General features: G+C 63.2%; 1 protein-coding gene across 2 annotated transcripts in view; it reads right to left on the bottom strand.

Moving 5' to 3' along the window:
• The window catches only part of TBC1D2B (TBC1 domain family member 2B), a 31,980-nt gene extending 9,400 nt beyond the window's left edge, over positions 1 to 22,580 (bottom strand). The window contains exons 1-5 of one of the 2 annotated variants that reach the window (XM_007522588.3): positions 22,237 to 22,580; positions 7,849 to 8,002; positions 6,291 to 6,450; positions 343 to 482; positions 19 to 206 (exon numbers count right to left, since the gene is read on the bottom strand). In XM_007522588.3, the coding sequence (XP_007522650.2) occupies positions 19 to 206; positions 343 to 482; positions 6,291 to 6,450; positions 7,849 to 8,002; positions 22,237 to 22,533 (939 nt within the window). In that variant the 5' untranslated portion in view covers positions 22,534 to 22,580. Of the gene's footprint in view, positions 1 to 18; positions 207 to 342; positions 483 to 6,290; positions 6,451 to 7,848; positions 8,003 to 10,163; positions 10,362 to 22,236 lie in introns of those variants that run through there. The other variant, XM_060179558.1, reaches the window with a different exon arrangement.
• Between the last annotated feature and the right edge of the window lie 346 nt (positions 22,581 to 22,926).

Raw genomic sequence — 22,926 nt, 5'->3', positions numbered from 1 at the left:
GGGCACAAGCAGCCTCACCTTCTGGCTGGCCAGGTCCTTCCTCAGCTGCTCCAGCTCCTCCTGCGTGTCCTCAGCTGGCCCGCCGCCAGAGGTGCCTTCAGCTGGGGGGTCCCCGCACGCCGGGCGCTGCCTGCCAGACCCCATCATGCTCCACAGGGGCCGCTTTGCTCTGTGGGGGACCCGCCCCACGTCAGAGCCTGTCCCTCCTGTGGGGAGAAAACCACACTTCCTGCAGCAGAGACCCTGCGGGGCTGCCCGGAGGCGGGCTGCCGTTGGGGGAGGGGGGCTCGGCCCGGTGCAGGGCCAGGCTGCACAGGCGGAGGACGGGCTGGACGGCCGTACCTTGGCCACCCTCTTGAACCACCGACTCCTCCAGGTCCTTGGGGCTGGGGTCCAGCAGCTCCCACTCCTCGTTGGTGTAGAACACACTTTTGCGACTGTCGCTGTGGCCTCGCCCGGAACGCAGAGACGACATGGAGTTTCTGTTGGAAAGAGGAAACGCAGCGCCTATGCACAATCGGCCAGCACCCTGCAGGGGCGAGGGCGGGCATCGGAGCCGGGGACACAAGCCACTGCCAGAGCACCCTGAGCCCCAGACCCACTGCACTGTGAGGCCCCAGACCACTGCTCTGAGCCCCAGACCCACTGCACTGTGACCCCCCGACCACCCTGAGCCCCCAGACCCACTTCCCTGTGAGCCCCCAGACCTACTGCCCTGAGCCCCGAGACCACCCTGAGGACAAGACCACACTAAGCCCCAGACCCACTACCCTGAGTCCCCAGACCAGCCTGAACCCCATACCCACTACACTGTGAGCCCCAAGACCCACTACCCAGTGAGACCCTAGACCACACTGGCACCCAGACCCACTGTCCTGTGAACCCCCAGACACACTGTCCTGTGAACCCCCAGACCCACTGTCCTGTGAGCCCCTAGACCCAATGCCCTGAGTCCCCAGACCCACTGTCCTGTGAACCCCCAGACCCACTGCCCTGAGTCCCCAGACCCACTGTCCTGTGAACCCCCGGACCCACTGTCCTGAGCCCCCAGACCCACTGTCCTGTGAACCCCCAGATCCACTGCCCTGAGCCCCCAGACCCACTGTCCTGTGAACCCCCGGACCCACTGTCCTGAGGCCCCAGACCCACTGTCCTGTGAACCCCCAGACCCACTGCCCTGAGCCCCCAGACCCACTGTCCTGTGAACCCCCAGACCCACTGTCCTGAGGCCCCAGACCCACTGTCCTGTGAACCCCCAGACCCACTGTCCTGTGAGCCCCTAGACCCAATGCCCTGAGTCCCCAGACCCACTGTCCTGTGAACCCCCAGACCCACTGCCCTGAGTCCCCAGACCCACTGTCCTGTGAACCCCCAGACACACTGTCCTGTGAACCCCCAGACCCACTGTCCTGTGAGCCCCTAGACCCAATGCCCTGAGTCCCCAGACCCACTGTCCTGTGAACCCCCAGACCCACTGCCCTGAGTCCCCAGACCCACTGTCCTGTGAACCCCCGGACCCACTGTCCTGAGCCCCCAGACCCACTGTCCTGTGAACCCCCAGATCCACTGCCCTGAGCCCCCAGACCCACTGTCCTGTGAACCCCCGGACCCACTGTCCTGAGGCCCCAGACCCACTGTCCTGTGAACCCCCAGACCCACTGCCCTGAGCCCCCAGACCCACTGTCCTGTGAACCCCCAGACCCACTGTCCTGAGGCCCCAGACCCACTGTCCTGTGAACCCCCAGACCCACTGTCCTGTGAGCCCCTAGACCCAATGCCCTGAGTCCCCAGACCCACTGTCCTGTGAACCCCCAGACCCACTGCCCTGAGTCCCCAGACCCACTGTCCTGTGAACCCCCGGACCCACTGTCCTGAGCCCCCAGACCCACTGTCCTGTGAACCCCCAGATCCACTGCCCTGAGCCCCCAGACCCACTGTCCTGTGAACCCCCGGACCCACTGTCCTGAGGCCCCAGACCCACTGTCCTGTGAACCCCCAGATCCACTGCCCTGAGCCCCCAGACCCACTGTCCTGTGAACCCCCAGACCCACTGCCCTGAGCCCCCAGACCCACTGTCCTGTGAACCCCCAGACCCACTGTCCTGAGGCCCCAGACCCACTGTCCTGTGAACCCCCAGACCCACTGTCCTGAGGCCCCAGACCCACTGTCCTGTGAGCCCCTAGACCCATTGCCCTGAGTCCCCAGACCCACTGCCCTGAGTCCCCAGACCCACTGTCCTGTGAACCCCCGGACCCACTGTCCTGAGCACCCAGACCCACTGTCCTGTGAACCCCCAGATCCACTGCCCTGAGCCCCCAGACCCACTGTCCTGTGAACCCCCGGACCCACTGTCCTGAGGCCCCAGACCCACTGTCCTGTGAACCCCCAGATCCACTGCCCTGAGCCCCCAGACCCACTGTCCTGTGAACCCCCAGACCCACTGTCCTGAGGCCCCAGACCCACTGTCCTGTGAACCCCCAGACCCACTGTCCTGTGAACCCCCAGACCCACTGTCCTGAGGCCCCAGACCCACTGTCCTGTGAGCCCCTAGACCCATTGCCCTGAGTCCCCAGACCCACTGCCCTGAGTCCCCAGACCCACTGTCCTGTGAATCCCCGGATCCACTGTCCTGAGGCCCCAGACCCACTGTCCTGTGAACCCCCAGATCCACTGCCCTGAGCCCCCAGACCCACTGTCCTGTGAACCCCCAGACCCACTGTCCTGTGAACCCCCAGACCCACTGTCCTGTGAACCCCCAGACCCACTGCCCTGAGCCCCCAGACCCACTGTCCTGTGAACCCCCAGACCCACTGTCCTGAGGCCCCAGACCCACTGCCCTGTGAGCCCCTAGACCCATTGCCCTGAGCCCCCAGACCCACTGTCCTGTGAGCCCCCAGACCCACTGTCCTGAGGCCCCAGACCCACTGTCCTGTGAACCCCCAGATCCACTGCCCTGAGTCCCCAGACCCACTGTCCTGTGAATCCCTGGACCCACTGTCCTGAGGCCCCAGACCCACTGTCCTGTGAACCCCCGGACCCACTGTCCTGAGGCCCCAGACCTACTGTCCTGTGAACCCCCAGACCCATTGCCCTGAGTCCCCAGACCCACTGTCCTGTGAACCCCCGGACCCACTGTCCTGAGGCCCCAGACCCACTGTCCTGTGAGCCCCTAGACCCACTGTCCTGAGGCCCCAGACCCACTGCCCTGTGAGCCCCTAGACCCATTGCCCTGAGCCCCCAGACCCACTGTCCTGTGAGCCCCCAGACCCACTGCCCTGAGGCCCCAGACGTAGAAAGGCTGAGCTCTGTGCACCAGCTGGGAACCTGTGGCTCTGAGAACAGACGGGCGAGACAGAGGTGCAGATGGCTCTTATGTCTCCCTGGGGAGAGGAGGAAGAGACCAAGAGGAGAGACAGAGGGAGAGGGGAGGGGAGGAAGCAAGGGGGAGGGAGCAGAGGGGAGGCCAGAAGGGGAGGGGAGGACGGGAGCAGTGGCCCATTGGCCCCCACACCATTCCTTCCTGCCTGATCTGGGGCCTGGCCTTGAGGGACAGTGCAGGCAGTGGGGCCCGCAGCCATCTCCTGGCACCGCAGAGCGGTCCGCTGGCAAGGAGACCCCGGCACACTCAGCTCTGCAGCCCTAACATCCCGCCAGACGCCAGCTGCCTTTCAGTCCTGCCGGGTTCTCTGCAGGAGCCATGCTGGGGGGGTTGACCGGTGGGGTGCACTTGTTACCATGTGGGAGGACCCAGCTTCAGGGCCCCGCAGGAGGGAGACCCCACAGCCAGGGAGCCTCCAGCAGCGGCATCAGGTCCCCTGTTGGTGCGGCCTCACCACATCCGGTGTCCCCACCTCTGACTCACCTCCACCCCAGGCCCCAGGCGCTCTGCACCTCACATACAAATCTAATCCCTCCCCCTCTCTCCCTCCCTCTCCTTCCTTGCCGCCAGCTAGGACTCAGCACCTGCATGGTCTACTACTCCTGACAGACATTTTCTAAATAGAGGGGACAGGAAGGCAGAGGTGGCAGGGTGGTGCGAGCCCAGGCAAGCACACACAGAACCATGCCCAAAGACCCGCTCAAGGACCTGGGTTCACGTCACGAACGGTGAAGCAGGGCTGCAGGTGTCTCTCTCTCTCTCTCCCTCTCTAGTTCTCTCTGTCCTATCTATAATCGAGTAGAAAGAAAAAATAAATGTCTGCCAGGAGCGGAGGATTTGGAGTGCCACAAGTGCTAGCAATAACCCTAAAGGCAAAAAAAAAAAAATGGGTAGAGAGGGAAGAGGCACAGAAACACTGCTCCCCCACTCACAAAGCGCCTCTCCCGTGTCGTGGCTGGAGTCGCAACCCGGGTCCGAGCACATGGGACCATGTGCGCTCTACCTGTCGGCCCCTTGTTATACCTTAAAGGTGTAAAAACACCAACAAGGAGTCAGTGGGTGGGAGCTGTAATTAAAAGCAGTAAGGGGTCGGGCTGTAGTGGAGCAGGTTAAGTGCAGGTGACGCAAAGCGCAAGGACCGGCATAAGGATCTGGGTTCAAGCCCCCGGCTCCCCACCTGCAGGGGAGTCGCTTCACAGGCGGTGAAGCAGATCTGCAGGTGTCTGTCTTTCTCTCCCCCTCTCTGTCTTCCCCTCCTCTCTCCATTTCTCTCTGTCCTATCCAACAACAACTACAACAATGATAAAAACAACAAAAGCAACAAAAAAAGGAAAATAAATAAGTAAATAAAACATATTTTTTTAAAAAGCAGTGTTATCTACAGGAGCACTCAAGAAAAACCAACTCAGGGCTGGGGAGACAGCCAGTGCCATGCAGACTCTCCTTCCTGGTGCACCGAAGGTCCCAGGTTCGATCCCATGCACCACCATGAGCCCAGCTGAGCAGGGCTCAGAGTTCTGTGTCTTTCTCGCTGTATCTCTTTCACTAAAAATAAAGAAATAAGGGGCCAGGTGGTGGTGCACCTAGTTGAGTGCACACGCTACAGTGCACAAGGACTCAGGTTCAAGCCCCTGTTCCCCACCTGCAGGGGGAAAGCGTCACAAGTGGTAACGCAGGGCTGCAGGTGTCTCTCTGTCTCTCTCCCTCTTGATATTCCCCTCCCCTCTCAATTTCTGTCTCTATCTAAAGTAAATAGATTAATTAGATTAAAAATAGATTAAGATGTTTTAAAAATAGTATGGTCATAAAAAAGAGGCAGAAAAAGCCAACCCCTGGGGGTGAGCCTGAGAAGCCCCCCAGCACGAGGTGCTTGTGAGGCACAGGGTGGGATGATGGCGACACACGAAGCCGCAGGTCACAGCTCCTGCCAGCACGCCCGTCCTCCCGGAGTGACTGCAGATGCAGGGCCGCAGGCCAGCGGGGTCTACATGCACAGAGAAGCCAGCCTGGGGGGTCGTGTGGTGCCGACAGAGGGCACAGAGGTGTGGCCGGCAGTGCGCTGCTGACCAGGGGACAGGACGGGTAGGATGTCCCGGAAAGAGGGGCCCTCTGAACGAGGGGCCAGCCCCCACGGGGAGTGAGGGCGCAGAAGGGTGGTGGAGCGTACACACCTGCGGGGAGCTGCTGAGGCCCAGTTTCTCATGAGGACGGCCACCTGTTAGCCCAGAAAGGGATGGCCCTGCCTACACAGACAGCAGCACGGTGGGATCCGAGGCCCGAACTCAAACTCCCAGCCAGCTCCCTCGGGGGGATGGAGGACGTGATCTGGGGACAGGGCTGGCCCCGCTGAAGGGCTGGCCCCGGAGGGAACAGGCCGGCCAGGGAGACAGTTCAGAAAGCTCACCTCCCCGAGGACTGCTGCCCAGAATGGGCCAAAACCAAACTCAAGCAGGCCGGGAAGTGATGCAGGGAGTGCAGCGTGAGGCCCCGAGTTCAGTCCCCTGCGTCATCTCCACCACAGTGATGCTGGGGGTTCTCTTTCTCTCTCTTTCACTCCCTCTCTCTCTCTCTTCCCACAAATAAACCAAAGAAAGGGAGGGTGGGAGAGGGGTCAGCCTGGTGAAAATGTGGGCCAAGGAACCTGGGCAAGGTGGTCCAGTGGTGGCTCCAGCAGTGCCAGCTCAGGCCCCCAGCAAAGAGCCCAGTCTGCCTCTCGCCAGCCTGCACACCACAGGTCCAGGCCTCTTCCCTGGCAGCTGCTGTGCCCACTACCTGTGGTCCACCCAGTGGAACAGCTGGGAGCACTGAGCAGAGGAGGCTGGACCCACCCAGGTGACAGAGGGACGCTGGGAGGGGGTGGCCTCGAGGGGGTGAGCGCGCTGTCCCAGCGACCAGAAATGCCCAGACTCACTTGAGCTCAGCACCCCACTGCTTCAGGGTGAAGTTGAGGGTGTGGGGGAGTCCTGGGGCGGGCTGGCAGGCCACCTGCTCCCCCACCAGCTCCCCGGGGGATGCCTCCAGCACATTTCTGGCTTTTTCTGCAGAATCATTTGGGTTTGGGGAAACGGCATCTGAAAGAGACAAAAGCAGGCTATGGGCCGGGATCCCTGTGACACCTGCAGGCACACAGCATGGGACACCCTGCCTGGGGCTGCTTCCTTCTAAGGAGGGTCCCTACTGGGCGGGGGGGGGGGGCACACGGCTGGCTCCACGGCACTGCCCAGCCAACCACGGTCACTCAGGCAAGGGCATGAGCCAGGCTGGCCATGGGTGTGACCACAGGGGAGGGAAGGGCTTCCAGAAGTAGCTTGTCCCTGTGCTCCATGAAGTGACAGCCGGCGCTCGTGCCAAGGACGTGAGAGGGGAGACCGGGCAGCAGGCAGGTTCACCCTGCATCCAGTGCCCAGTGTCCACTGCCCTGGGCCAGGCAGGAAGAGGACGGAAGAGGCCGCCCTGGTTGCAGGGAAGCTTCCTCTAGCCACGGCTGGCTCACCGCTGGGACTTGGCACCTGGCAAAGAGCTCCAGCAAGCCCACGCACAGAAGCCGCAGTGTGGAGGGCCCGCCCCAGCCTACCCTTATCTGTGGGGCCTAGAGTGGGGCCAGGGCACAGCCACGGGGCCCCGCCACCAGGAACCCCAGCCCAGCAGCTCCCCGGCCGGCCCGCTGGACAGGCCTGCGCGGAGGCTGAGTGTGGGTGCGCGGAGGCTGCGACAGCTGCAGACGCAGCACATGACAGCGGCCGCTCTGTGGGGATCCTCCGCAGGGACACCAGGGAAGGAACATCTTTGCTGGGGGCTCTTTTGTTGGCTCAGCTGTGGCTTTGGGGGAGTCTGCATCAGGGCTTGGCGTCTGCCCTTCTCTGCTCCTGGTGAACCCAGAGAGGCTGGGACCTGCCCCACCCCCACTCCCCGTCCCAGCCTGACTGCAGAGCTGCACCCCGAGGCTGGCACGAGGGCTCCCTGCAGGTCCCTACCTGGCTCACGGCACTGTCACCTCGCTCCTCCGGCCACCCCTGGAGACCCAAGAGACTGGGTGCCAGTGAGAGGCTGTGCCAGCAGGGGTCTGTGTCCCCCGCAGGGACTTCCGTCTTGACACCACCCTCGGGTGACAGGGAGCCAGTCCCCGTGCCCGCAGAACTGGGGTTATGTGGCCCCTCTGTGAAGTTCAGGCACACAGCCACCACCTAGCTGGCCGGGTCACCTGGAGCCCAGAGAGCCAGCCCCCACCGCACCATCTTCCTCCTTTGCCTTTCGGTGTTGCTCAAGTCTGCCCCTCCAGTACTGGGCTTTCCTGTTCCCGTTACTGCAGACGGCAACAGGCAGGTCACACAGCGCACCCGAGCCGGCCCTGGTGCCGTGGCACTCCCAGGTGGTGCCGGGGCTCAAACCTAGGCCCCAATGCATATCAAAATGCAGGCCCCACCCACTGAGCGATCTCCTTGCCCACACCCCACAGGTTTCTGACTTACCTGTGGAGTCTCTGGCCACAAGGCCCTTAGAAGAGTCTCTGGGGGCGGGCGGGGGTCCGCTGTCGCACTTGGCCACATCGAGGTTGTTGCAGAACTCCCAGCGTCTCTGCTGCAGCTCCTGCAGCCAGTAGGTCATGAGCTGCCAGTTGGGGGCCTGTGTGGGGGCGAAAAGTCAGGAGTGGACGGGGTGCACGTCCTGGGGGTGAGGAGGGTGGGTGCTCAGGACAGACTGAGCAGACAGAGGCGCCATCGAGCCCCGGGACGTGAGACTCGCATGCACAGTGGACAGGCCCTCGCTCACAGCGTCCGCGTGGAGAGCGGAAGCTACACCGGGAAAGCTTTTCGGCTTCAGAGGCTGCAGCGGGGCAGGTGGCGATTTCCCTGTTTACAATCCCCTGCAGGGAAGGCAGACCTCGCCAAGTCGCGCCACTGTCCCGGCCAGGAGAGCGGGCTGGAGACGCATAGCAGCACACCGGCCACCCACGCCAGGCCCCAGGCTGCACCTGGCACCCCACAGCTGGTCACGCTCCTGAAAATCAATCTCTGGCAAGAGCCAGGGAGTCGGGCAGTAGCGCCGTGGGTTAAGTGCACATGGCGCAAAGTGCAAGGACTATTGGAAGGATCCTGGTTCGACTCCCTACAGGGGAGTCGCTTCACAGGCGGTGAAGCAGGTCTGCAGGTGTCTGTCTTTCTCTCCCTCTCTGTCTTACCCTCCTCTCTCCATTTCTCTCTGTCCTATCCAGCAACGATGGCATCAATAACAACAACAACTACAACAATGAAAAACAACAAGGGCAACAAAAGGGAATATATATATATATAGAGAGAGAGAAAGAGCCGTGAGTCAGGCAGTAGTGCAGCGGGTTAAGAGCACATGGCACAAAGCGCAAGGACCAGTGTAAGGATCCCGGTTTGAGCCCCTGACTCCCCACCTGCAGGGGAGTCGCTTCACAGGCGGTGAAGCAGGTCTTCAGACATCTCTCTTCCTCTCTATCTCCCCCTCCTCTCTCAATTTCTCTCTGTCTCTAACCAATAACAGATAAAAAATTTAAAAAATAAATAAAATCTTAAAAAAAAAAAAAGAAAGAAAGAGCCGAGCGTCTGTCTCCAGGATGAAACCCTCAGTGCCGACCCTGCTGGAAGGTCACTCAGCACCACCCAGCTGGGTGCTGTGCCGGGAGTCTCCCAGGAGACACTCGGCCCGTACCCACCTACTGGTCTGCATCTGCCACCAACAGTCTGGTCGGAACCGTGGACGGCATGGATGAGCACGGCAGCCACACTGACAAGAAGCCCTTCGGCACCTGAGAGGCAGCCCCTGCACCCATCTGGCTTATCACCGGGCACTGGGAACCAGCTCTGCACCCACAGGCTGGGAACACATGGCCCTTAGCGTGAGGACCTTCACACCCGGTGCCATCACGCTCCCACAACTGGGAAAACTTCGGACAGACATCCGCTGCCGTTAGTCAAGAGCTAGGAGCCAGGTGTGAAGCGCCGGTCTCATGAAGAGGAGCGGACTCCGGGTCAAGATCTGAGTGTGAACTGAAGGCTAGCGGCTGAGCACGGCAGCGTGTGCGTCTCTGCCCCTGGAGTCACAGTTCACCTATGTCCACCAGAAGCCATGGGTTTGAGGGGAGCCTGGAGAGGATGGGCCGTGTGCAGACACACACACACACACACACACACACACACACACACACACACACACACACAGGCTCTTGCACACGCATACTCACGTCTGCACGCTCCCCAGATTCACCGAGCGTCAGGACAAGGGCACCACTGCCTTCAGCCCAAGCCCCTGTCTGAGCTGTGAGAGCCCCAGCTCTGAAGAGAGGCAGAACAGTGGAGACCACCACCCCCACCCCATTGCATCTCCTCCTGGAACCAGAGGCCAGGGAAGACCACAGCAGAGGCAGCTGGGAACTGGCTCGGCCAGAAGAGTGCAGGACTTACACGCCCCCGAATCTGGGATCCACCCCTGGGCTTCTCTCTCTGCCCATGTGAAGCTCTCACACATGAAAGTAATCTAAAAACCAGAGAGAACAGGAGAAAAATGTTTTTCCTTCTCTCTGGGGGAGAAAGTCTGCGGTGTAATCACACAGGCACCGAGCCCGGGAGCAGCGCTGGTGGGGGGAAAAAAAAGAGAGAGAGAGAGAGGATAGAAAGAGGAGGAGGGGAAGAAGAAAGAGAAAAGGGAAGGAAAAACAGGAAGAAGGGGGAGGGCTTGTGACAAATGCAGTCCTGTTTCCTATATAAACCTAGACAGAACCTGGTCTCCCAGGACCCACGCGCATAGATTCAGGGAGCACCTCAGCAGGCCAGCAGGCAGCTCTCTGCTCCCCGAGAAGGAGCCCAGTGGGTGCCGGGCTGGGTCCGCATGAAAGGACATGTGGTCCCGGGAGGCACCGTCTTCCTGCTGGGCAGAGAAGCACGCGCACTCCAGCGCCAGCCACACGAAGCTGGGGGGACTCGCAGCACGGCCCACGTCTGAGTGATGGCTCCGGCCCCCCAGGCTCTGGAATGCTCCGAGACCGCCAGCCTGGAATTCCGTCCAGAGCTGGCCTGCTCCCTGGATGCCGTCATGTGGGGAAGCTGAACGTGGCCTCCTCCCCCCGGAAGAGGCGCAGCCACGTCCGCAGCAGAAGCTCCCCCATCTTCCCTGCCTGGGCCTCCAGAGCTGGGAGATGGGGGCCCCGAGGGGTCATCCTGGGAAGAGCCGAGGAGGTGCCCAGCCTCTGAGCCCCGGACGATGAAGACAGGGTGGAGCAGGAGGCAGCCTGAAGGGCCCAGACAAAGCAGGAGGACACCGTGAGGCCCAGGCCCGCCTCAGGGCCACCGGCGGGTGCCAGATGCCAGCAAGGAGCAGACCACACCCAGTGGTTCCTTCTAGTGCAGAGCAGGCCTCGTGGCTCTGACAGTCAATGCTCCCAAGCCCAGTCACTCTGCACTGCAGGGGAGAGGCTGCCGGTCACTCTGCACTGCAGGGGAGAGGCTGCCGGTCACTCTGCACTGCAGGGGAGAGGCTGCCGGTCACTCTGCACTGCAGGGGAGAGGCTGCCGGTCACTCTGCACTGCAGGGGAGAGGCTGCCGGTCACTCTGCACTGCAGGGGAAAGGCTCCTTGTCACTCTGCACTGCAGGGGAGAGGCTGCTGGTCACTCTGCACTGCAGGGGAGAGGCTGCCAGTCACTCATGGGAAGCACAACTTCAGAGCTCCGGACACAAAGCCAGGAGCCCAGGATGTGGAAGGGACCAGCACCAGCACAGAGGACGATGTCCAGAGACACATTCCAGCTTTAGTACAGGCACCAACCAAACAGGGTTGAGACTCTCACTCCCATAAAAACAAAAATTATTCAAACAAACGAACTTGTAAGAGCTCGACGCCAGCAGGCCTACAGTGGCAGCCCACTAAGTCCTATGTGAAGGAGCTCTGATTACTCACACACACTGCACTGGGGACACTGCTCTCTCTCACACACATTGCACTGGGGGCTCTGCTCTCTCTCACACACACTGCATGGGGGCTCTGCTCTCTCTCACACACACTGCATGGGGGCTCTGCTCTCACACACACTGCATGGGGGCTCTGCTCTCACACACACTGCATGGGGGCTCTGCTCTCCCTCACACACTGCATGGGGGCTCTGCTCTCACACACACTGCATGGGGGCTCTGCTCTCTCTCACACACACTGCATGGGGGCTCTGCTCTCTCTCACACACACACTGCATGGGGGCTCTGCTCTCACACACACTGCATGGGGGCTCTGCTCTCACACACACTGCATGGGGGCTCTGCTCTCTCTCACACACACTGCATGGGGGCTCTGCTCTCCCTCACACACTGCATGGGGGCTCTGCTCTCACACACACTGCATGGGGGCTCTGCTCTCTCTCACACACACTGCATGGGGGCTCTGCTCTCTCTCACACACACTGCATGGGGGCTCTGCTCTCTCACACACACACTGCATGGGGGCTCTGCTCTCTCTCACACACACACTGCATGGGGGCTCTGCTCTCTCACACACACTGCATGGGGGCTCTGCTCTCCCTCACACACACACTGCATGGGGGCTCTGCTCTCTCTCACACTGCATGGGGGCTCTGCTCTCTCACACACACTGCATGGGGGCTCTGCTCTCTCTCACACACTGCATGGGGGCTCTGCTCTCTCACACACTGCATGGGGGCTCTGCTCTCTCTCACACACACTGCATGGGGGCTCTGCTCTCACACACACTGCATGGGGGCTCTGCTCTCACACACACTGCGTGGGGGCTCTGCTCTCTCTCACACACACTGCATGGGGGCTCTGCTCTCTCTCACACACACTGCATGGGGGCTCTGCTCTCTCACACACACTGCATGGGGGCTCTGCTCTCCCTCACACACACACTGCATGGAGGCTCTGCTCTCTCTCACACTGCATGGGGGCTCTGCTCTCTCTCACACACACTGCATGGGGGCTCTGCTCTCTCTCACACACTGCATGGGGGCTCTGCTCTCTCTCACACACTGCATGGGGGCTCTGCTCTCTCACACACTGCATGGGGGCTCTGCTCTCTCTCACACACACTGCATGGGGGCTCTGCTCTCACACACACTGCATGGGGGCTCTGCTCTCACACACACTGCATGGGGGCTCTGCTCTCTCTCACACACACTGCATGGGGGCTCTGCTCTCTCTCACACACACTGCATGGGGGCTCTGCTCTCGCACACACACTGCATGGGGGCTCTGCTCTCACACACACACTGCATGGGGGCTCTGCTCTCACACACACACTGCATGGGGGCTCTGCTCTCCCTCACACACTGCATGGGGGCTCTGCTCTCACACACACACTGCATGGGGGCTCTGCTCTCTCACACACTGCATGGGGCTCTGCTCTCTCTCACACACACACTGCATGGGGGCTCTGCTCTCTCACACACTGCATGGGGGCTCTGCTCTCTCTCACACACACTGCATGGGGGCTCTGCTCTCACACACACTGCATGGGGCCTCTGCTCTCCCTCACACACTGCATGGGGGCTCTGCTCTCTCACACACACTGCATGGGGGCTCTGCTCTCTCACACACACTGCATGGGGGCTCTGCTCTCTCTCACACACTGCATGGGGGCTCTGCTCTCACACACACTGCATGGGGCCTCTGCTCTCCCTCACACACTGCATGGGGGCTCTGCTCTCTCACACACACTGCATGGGGGCTCTGCTCTCTCTCACACACACTGCATGGGGGCTCTGCTCTCTCTCACACACTGCATGGGGGCTCTGCTCTCACACACACTGCATGGGGGCTCTGCTCTCTCTCACACACACTGCATGGGGGCTCTGCTCTCTCACACACACTGCATGGGGGCTCTGCTCTCTCACACACACTGCATGGGGGCTCTGCTCTCACACACACTGCATGGGGGCTCTGCTCTCACACACACACTGCATGGGGGCTCTGCTCTCCCTCACACACTGCATGGGGACTCTGCTCTCTCTCACACACTGCATGGGGGCTCTGCTCTCTCTCACACACTGCATGGGGGCTCTGCTCTCACACACACGGCATGGGGGCTCTGCTCTCTCTCACACACACTGCATGGGGGCTCTGCTCTCTCACACACACTGCATGGGGGCTCTGCTCTCTCTCACACACACTGCATGGGGGCTCTGCTCTCTCTCACACACTGCATGGGGGCTCTGCTCTCACACACACTGCATGGGGGCTCTGCTCTCTCTCACACACACTGCATGGGGGCTCTGCTCTCACACACACACTGCATGGGGGCTCTGCTCTCCCTCACACACTGCATGGGGGCTCTGCTCTCACACACACACTGCATGGGGGCTCTGCTCTCTCACACACACTGCATGGGGGCTCTGCTCTCACACACACTGCATGGGGGCTCTGCTCTCTCTCACACACACTGCATGGGGGCTCTGCTCTCACACACACTGCATGGGGGCTCTGCTCTCACACACACTGCATGGGGGCTCTGCTCTCACACACACACTGCATGGGGGCTCTGCTCTCACACACACTGCATGGGGGCTCTGCTCTCACACACACACTGCATGGGGGCTCTGCTCTCTCTCACACACTGCCTGGGGGCTCTGCTCTCACACACACTGCATGGGGGCTCTGCTCTCACACACACACTGCATGGGGGCTCTGCTCTCCCTCACACACTGCATGGGGACTCTGCTCTCTCTCACACACTGCATGGGGGCTCTGCTCTCTCACACACTGCATGGGGGCTCTGCTCTCTCTCACACACACACTGCATGGGGGCTCTGCTCTCTCACACACTGCATGGGGGCTCTGCTCTCTCTCACACACACTGCATGGGGGCTCTGCTCTCTCACACACACTGCATGGGGACTCTGCTCTCACACACACTGCATGGGGGCTCTGCTCTCACACACACTGCATGGGGGCTCTGCTCTCTCTCACACACACACTGCATGGGGCTCTGCTCTCTCACACACTGCATGGGGGCTCTGCTCTCTCTCACACACACTGCATGGGGGCTCTGCTCTCACACACACTGCATGGGGCCTCTGCTCTCCCTCACACACTGCATGGGGGCTCTACTCTCCCACACACACTGCATGGGGGCTCTGCTCTCTCACACACACTGCATGGGGGCTCTACATCTCTCACACACACTGCGTGGGGACTCTGCTCTCTCACACACACTGCATGGGGGCTCTGCTCTCTCTCACACACTGCATGGGGGCTCTGCTCTCACACACACTGCATGGGGCCTCTGCTCTCCCTCACACACTGCATGGGGGCTCTGCTCTCTCACACACACTGCATGGGGGCTCTGCTCTCTCTCACACACACTGCATGGGGGCTCTGCTCTCTCTCACACACTGCATGGGGGCTCTGCTCTCACACACACTGCATGGGGGCTCTGCTCTCTCACACACACTGCATGGGGGCTCTGCTCTCTCACACACACTGCATGGGGGCTCTGCTCTCTCACACACACTGCATGGGGGCTCTGCTCTCACACACACACTGCATGGGGGCTCTGCTCTCTCACACACACTGCATGGGGGCTCTGCTCTCTCTCACACACCGCATGGGGGCTCTGCTCTCTCTCACACACTGCATGGGGGCTCTGCTCTTTCACACACTGCATGGGGGCTCTGCTCTCACACACACTGCATGGGGGCTCTGCTCTCTCTCACACACTGCATGGGGGCTCTGCTCTCTCACACACACTGCATGGGGGCTCTGCTCTCACACACACTGCATGGGGGCTCTGCTCTCACACACACTGCATGGGGGCTCTGCTCTCTCACACACACACTGCATGGGGGCTCTGCTCTCTCACACACACTGCATGGGGGCTCTGCTCTCTCTCACACACTGCATGGGGGCTCTGCTCTCACACACACTGCATGGGGGCTCTGCTCTCTCTCACACACACTGCATGGGGGCTCTGCTCTGTCACACACACTGCATGGGGGCTCTGCTCTTTCACACACTGCATGGGGGCTCTGCTCTCACACACACTGCATGGGGGCTCTGCTCTCTCACACACACTGCATGGGGGCTCTGCTCTCACACACACACTGCATGGGGGCTCTGCTCTCTCACACACACTGCATGGGGGCTCTGCTCTCTCACACACACTGCATGGGGGCTCTGCTCTCACACACACACTGCATGGGGGCTCTGCTCTCTCACACACACTGCATGGGGGCTCTGCTCTCACACACACACTGCATGGGGGCTCTGCTCTCTCACACACACTGCATGGGGGCTCTGCTCTCTCTCACACACTGCCTGGGGGCTCTGCTCTCACACACACTGCATGGGGGCTCTGCTCTCACACACACACTGCATGGGGGCTCTGCTCTCCCTCACACACTGCATGGGGACTCTGCTCTCTCTCACACACTGCATGGGGGCTCTGCTCTCTCACACACTGCATGGGGGCTCTGCTCTCTCTCACACACACACTGCATGGGGGCTCTGCTCTCTCTCACACACTGCATGGGGGCTCTGCTCTCTCTCACACATTGCATGGGGGCTCTGCTCTCTCACACACACTGCATGGGGACTCTGCTCTCACACACACTGCATGGGGGCTCTGCTCTCACACACACACTGCATGGGGCCTCTGCTCTCCCTCACACACTGCATGGGGGCTCTGCTCTCTCTCACACACTGCATGGGGGCTCTGCTCTCACACACACTGCATGGGGCCTCTGCTCTCCCTCACACACTGCATGGGGGCTCTGCTCTCTCACACACACTGCATGGGGGCTCTGCTCTCACACACACTGCATGGGGGCTCTGCTCTCTCTCACACACTGCATGGGGGCTCTGCTCTCACACACACTGCATGGGGGCTCTGCTCTCTCTCACACACACTGCATGGGGGCTCTGCTCTCTCACACACACTGCATGGGGGCTCTGCTCTCACACACACTGCATGGGGGCTCTGCTCTCACACACACTGCATGGGGGCTCTGCTCTCTCACACACACTGCATGGGGGCTCTGCTCTCACACACACTGCATGGGGGCTCTGCTCTCACACTCACACTGCATGGGGGCTCTGCTCTCCCTCACACACTGCATGGGGGCTCTGCTCTCTCACACACTGCATGGGGGCTCTGCTCTCACACACCGCATGGGGGCTCTGCTCTCTCTCACACACTGCATGGGGGCTCTGCTCTCTCTCACACACTGCATGGGGGCTCTGCTCTCTCACACACACTGCATGGGGGCTCTGCTCTCTCACACACACTGCATGGGGGCTCTGCTCTCTCTCACACACACTGCATGGGGGCTCTGCTCTCTCACACACACTGCATGGGGGCTCTGCTCTCACACACACTGCATGGGGGCTCTGCTCTCACACACACTGCATGGGGGCTCTGCTCTCTCACACACACTGCATGGGGGCTCTGCTCTCACACACACTGCATGGGGGCTCTACATCTCTCACACACTGCATGGTGGCTCTGCTCTCTCTCACACACACTGCATGGGGGCTCTGCTCTGTCACACACACTGCATGGGGGCTCTGCTCTCGCACACACTGCATGGGAGCACTGCTCTCGTACACACTGCATTGGAGCACTGCTCTCGAACACCACACCTGGGCACAGTGGTCTTTCACACCCTACACTAGGGGGTCATTGCTCTGTCACACACATTGCTGAGGTCCACTGTCCTCTCGCACACACCATGCCCAAGCACTACTCTCACTTCACAGACTGAAAAATAAGTAGAAGAAAGCAGAGACTGACTTAGCTCTAAGTTTCAGGCCTCAAAGCAGGAGGCTCAGAGCTCTAGATCACAACCAAAGATCTGTGGTACAGAGAGCCTGGTACCTGAAATCACCAAGGTTTGCAGTGGGTGTGCCTGGGAATCAAGCTGATCTGCAAGTCAACAGAGAGCTGATGCCCCAACAAAGGGTCACATGGTGTTCCAGCAGCCTGCCCTCCCTGGAGAACATGGCAGGGCCTGAGGGTCCTACCAGCTCCTCACAGAACACACCCAGGTGGTCCAGGAGCTGGCACAGTGGCTAAGGCACTAGGCTCTCATGAGGTCCTGAGTTCAATCCCCGGCAGCACATGCACCAGAGTGATGTCTGGTTCTCTCTCTCTTCTTTCTTTCCTGTCTTTCTCCTTAATAAATAAAATCTTTAAAAAGAAAAAAAGAAAAGAAAAAGCACACCCAAGAAGGTGTCTGCTCTGACTGAAGAGGTCGGGGAAGGGCAGAGGACAGGGCAGTGCCCACCCAGCCCCACCAGGAGGCTCCATCCTCCACGTACCCAAGCTGAGACAGTGATGCGAGTAAGCAGCCGGCTTGCAGGCTGCCCCCGTGCAACTGACTGACCGCAGGGCTGCGTCTGAGTGGCTGGACGACGCCTCCAGAACTGCAACTGCCCCCCTCCTAGCACACAGGCCACAGCATCGGCCACGCAATCGAGACATGTGGCTCAGGCCCTCCAGGTCAGACAGCCCTCCGTGTCCGCGGGCACGCCTCAGGCAGGGCACTGCGCATCTCAGCAGCTACTGGGCACTCGCGTGCCCCAGAGCCCCGGTGCTGCAGACTAGCATGGCACCCGCCCCCAGGTCTCTGAGGCAGCCTCAATCCTCTGACAGTGGGATGCAAGTCTGCTGTGGCAGCTGGGTCACAGCCTCACACTGGTCATCTCTTGGAAAGGAGCAGTGAGCCTCAGGCCCCCAAGCGGACCCCCGGGAAGGCTGAGCCAGGACACGCCGGGATACTCTCGCTGACTAAAAGCGGGGGTCCAGCCGGGAGAGGACTTGGCACCCAATGCTGCAACCCCCCACAGCAGTCAGTGAGGACTCCAGCCCCCTGGACATCTGCTGCTGAGCCCGAATCCTGAGGCCCGCCCATCTCCCCCAGTGCCAGCAGGAAGCCACCCAGGACCAGCTCCAACGGCTGCTCAGAGCCCGCCAGGACCCGGCCCTGCCTGAGATCCCAGAGAGAAGTGCTGCACCCCTGCACAATCTCCCAGTCAGCTGACTCCATGCTGTGTGACACGCACACACACGCCTCAGGCCCACCCCCAGCTGTCACACCCAGAGCAGAAATCTGGTCTCAGCTTTCCAGATGTTAGCTTCTTCCTTTTCTTCATTATTTTTTCTAGAGTTATCACTAGGACTTGGTGCCTGCACTATGAATCCTGCTCCTCGAGGCCATTTCCCCCATTTTTGTTGCCCTTGTTGTTATTGTTGTTATAGCTGTTGTTGTTGTTGGGTAGGGCAGGGAGAAATCAGAGACGGGGAGAGAAAGACAGACACCTGCAGACCTGCTTCACCGCCTGTGAAGCAACCTCCCTGCAGGTGGGGAGCCGGGGGCTCAAACCAGGATCCTGACGTCAGTCACTGCGCTTGCGCCACCTGCCTTTAACCCGCTGTGCCACCGCCCGGCCCCTCCAGGTGCTTCTGCAGAGGCCCTGGGCTCCAGGCTCGCCCAGGCAGCTCTCCGGCCTGCCACGTGTGGGAAGCAAGGCCTCAGCACAACCACACGCCACTACCCCGCCACCCCTGGCCCCAGCAAGCAGACGACGAAGTGGATGACATGTCATGACTCCCGGCTTCCCACACGAAGCTCTCCCCCCGACATCCCACCTGCCTCACGGCGCCCGGCCTGGGACCCGCGACCCAGGGCAGCAGGCATCTCCCTCTGGGCCCTGCTTCCGTGAACCGCACGCGGGAGGCCCTCCCTGCAAAGACACGGCCTGCTGTGTGGGCCAGGCTGAGGCGGCTGCACAGGTGCCAATCCCCATCCTGGACTTTCCCGCGGGGGCCCATGGCCACAGCCATGGCCACGCTCACCCCCAGGCCCTGCTGAGACCCGCGTCAAGAGGCAGCTCGAGCGCTGGGTAATGACACCGTCCCACACACCCCATACGTGGCTGCTGCCGCTCTGGCTGAGCGCTCCATCACCTCCCCAAGCCCGGAGCCCCAAGTCCGCACTCCGCTCTCCGCTGGGCTGCCTGCTCCACTGTGGCCACATCCACAGCGCCTACGCCTGGAGCGACCCCAGCAAGTGCAGTGGAAACACGGGGGGGGGGGGGGGGGGGCGGGGGGGGGAGGCTCTCCAGCAGCTGAGGAAACTGAAACAGGAAGCTGTGTAGACGCTGCACAGGAAGTCCCGAGCCCAGGACGCTGAGCAAGGCCGAGGGCCTGTGTGCACCCAACCCCCAACCCCTGCAGCCCAGGCGGCGTCGCAGTCCCAGCCGCAGCAGGACCCCCAGAAACAGACCCACCCCGCCACCGGGCAGATCCCGTTCAGGCTGGAGGAGCCACAGGGGCAGCTGCAGGACCCTGTCTTGCCTCTCCCGTCAAAAGCAGAGCCAGAACAGGCCTGGTGACCTTCGCAGGTGCCCTGCCCACAGCGAGGGGACGCTCCCCAGGCCAGTCACCCGCCTCATGCCACTGCGGGGGGAGCAGGACCCCCGGGGGGGAGGGGGCTGGGGCAGGTCAGGTCTGAGGGGCAGTGTGAAGGACCCCAGGGCAGGTCTGGGGACCCTGGGGCAGTGTGAGGGACCCCGGGGCAGGTCTGGGGGATCCTGGGGCAGTGTGAGGGACCCGGGGCAGGTCTGGGGGACCCGGGGCAGGTCTGGGGGAACCGGGGCAGGTCTGGGGGATCCTGGGGCAGTGTGAGGGACCCGGGGCAGGTCTGGGGTACCCGAGGCAGGTCTGGGGGACCCAGGGGCAGGTCTGGGGGACCCGGGGGCAGGTCTGGAGGATCCTGGGGCAGTGTGAGGGACCCGGGGCAGGTCTGGGGGAACTGGGGCAGGTCTGGGGGACCCAGGGGCAGGTCTGGGGGATCCTGGGGCAGTGTGAGGGACCCGGGGCAGGTCTGGGGGACCCGGGGCAGGTCTGGGGGACCCAGGGGCAGGTCTGGGGGATCCTGGGGCAGTGTGAGGGACCCGGGGCAGGTCTGGGGGACCCGGGGCAGGTCTGGGGGACCCGGGGGCAGGTCTGGGGGATCCTGGGGCAGTGTGAGGGACCCAGGGCAGGTCTGGGGGAACCGGGGCAGGTCTGGGGGACCGAGGGCAGGTCTGGGGGATCCTGGGGCAGTGTGAGGGACCCGGGGCAGGTCTGGGGGACCTGGGGCAGGTCTGGGGGACCCAGGGGCAGGTCTGGGGGATCCTGGGGCAGTGTGAGGGACCCGGGGCAGGTCTGGGGGACCCGGGGCAGGTCTGGGGGACCCAGGGGCAGGTCTGGGGGATCCTGGGGCAGTGTGAGGGACCCGGGGCAGGTCTGGGGGACCCGGGGCTGGTCTGGGGGATCCTGGGGCAGTGTGAGGGACCCGGGGCAGGTCTGGGGTACCCGAGGCAGGTCTGGGGGACCCAGGGGCAGGTCTGGGGGACCCGGGGGCAGGTCTGGGGGACCCGGGGGCAGGTCTGGGGGATCCTGGGGCAGTGTGAGGGACCCGGGGCAGGTCTGGGGGAACCGGGGCAGGTCTGGGGGATCCAGGGGAAGGTCTGGGGGATCCTGGGGCAGTGTGAGGGACCCGGGGCAGGTCTGGGGGACCCAGGGGCAGGTCTGGGGGACCCGGGGCAGGTCTGGGGGACCCAGGGGCAGGTCTGGGGGATCCTAGGGCAGTGTGAGGGACCCGGGGCAGGTCTGGGGGACCCAGGGGCAGGTCTGGGGGACCCGGGGCAGGTCTGGGGGATTCTGGGGCAGTGTGAGGGACCCGGGGCAGGTCTGGGGGACCCAGGGGCAGGTCTGGGGGACCCGGGGCAGGTCTGGGGGATCCAGGGGCAGGTCTGGGGGATCCTGGGGCAGTGTGAGGGACCCGGGGCAGGTCTTAGGGGCCCGGGGCAGGTCTGGGGGACCCGGGGCAGGTCTGGGGGATCCTGGGGCAGTGTGAGGGACCCGGGGCAGGTCTGGGGGACCCGAGGCAGGTCTGGGGGATCCTGGGGCAGTGTGAGGGACCCGGGGCAGGTCTGGGGGACCCGGGGGCAGGTCTGGGGGATCCTGGGTCAGTGTGAGGGACCCGGGGCAGGTCTGGGGGACCCAGGGGCAGGTCTGGGGGATCCTAGGGCAGTGTGAGGGACCCGGGGCAGGTCTGGGGGACCCAGGGGCAGGTCTGGGGGACCCGGGGCAGGTCTGGGGGATTCTGGGGCAGTGTGAGGGACCCGGGGCAGGTCTGGGGGACCCAGGGGCAGGTCTGGGGGACCCGGGGCAGGTCTGGGGGATCCAGGGGCAGGTCTGGGGGATCCTGGGGCAGTGTGAGGGACCCGGGGCAGGTCTTAGGGACCCGGGGCAGGTCTGGGGGACCCGGGGCAGGTCTGGGGGATCCTGGGGCAGTGTGAGGGACCCGGGGCAGGTCTGGGGGACCCGAGGCAGGTCTGGGGGATCCTGGGGCAGTGTGAGGGACCCGGGGCAGGTCTGGGGGACCCGGGGGCAGGTCTGGGGGATCCTGGGGCAGTGTGAGGGACCCGGGGCAGGTCTGGGGGACCCAGGGGCAGGTCTGGGGGATCCTAGGGCAGTGTGAGGGACCCGGGGCAGGTCTGGGGGACCCAGGGGCAGGTCTGGGGGAACCGGGGCAGGTCTGGGGGATCCTGGGGCAGTGTGAGGGACCCCGGGGCAGGTCTGGGAGACCCCAGGGCAGTGTGAGGGACTCCGGGGCAGGTCTGGAGGACCCGGGGCATGTCTGGGGGACCCAGGGTAGGTCTGGGGGACCCCGGGGCAGTGTGAGGGACCCCAGGGCAGGTCTGGAGGACCCGGGGCAGGTCTGGGGGGACGCCGGGGCAGTGTGAGGGACCCCAAGGCAGGTCTGGGGACCCCGGGGCAGTGTGAGGGACCCCGGGGCAGGTCTGGGGACCCCGGGGCAGTGTGACCCGGCACGCGGCGCGCTCCCACCTTGAGCTCCGTCACGGTGCCCGCGCTATGCACCTGCAGACGCGTTGACGGGCCGGCGCCGGGCTCGGGGTCTGGGCAGCTGAAGCCCGCGGCTGCTATGTCCAGGCGGCCGAGCGGCAGCGCGTCCTGCGGGCCCCTGAAGTAGTAGAGCGAGCAGCGCCGCGCGTCGAACACGAACCAGCGGCTGCGGAAGGCGCGCAGCGGGCCGCGGCCAGTCAGCTTCTGCAGGTACCCGCACAGCTGGCCCGCGCCCGCACCCGGATCCCGCTCCTCCGCGCGCGCCCCCGGCCCGGGCATCCCGGCCAGGCCCCGCCACGCCCGCCCCCGCGCCCCCGCGCCCCCGCCCCCCCGCGCGTCCGACCACGCCCCCCGCCCGCCCCCGCCGCCCCGCGCGCTCTCCCGGCCACGCCCACGCGCTCTCCCGACCACGCCCACACGCCCGCCCCCGCCGCCCCGCGCGCTCTCCCGGCCACGCCCACGCGCTCTCCCGGCCACGCCCACACGCCCGCCCCCGCCGCCCCGCGCGCTCTCCCGGCCACGCCCACGCGCTCTCCCGACCACGCCCACACGCCCGCCCCCGCCGCCCGACGCGCTCTCCCGGCCACGCCCACACGTTCTCCTGGTCACGCCCACTAGCGCTCCCGGCCACGCCCGCGCCCCCGTCACGCGCGGTTCCAGCTCCGCGCACGC

The sequence above is a fragment of the Erinaceus europaeus genome, chromosome 20 (assembly GCF_950295315.1).
Source record: "Erinaceus europaeus chromosome 20, mEriEur2.1, whole genome shotgun sequence".
Lineage (NCBI taxonomy): Eukaryota > Metazoa > Chordata > Mammalia > Eulipotyphla > Erinaceidae > Erinaceus > Erinaceus europaeus.
The sequence above is the reverse complement of the archived record's forward strand: the minus strand, read 5'-3'. Positions and strand labels throughout refer to the sequence as shown.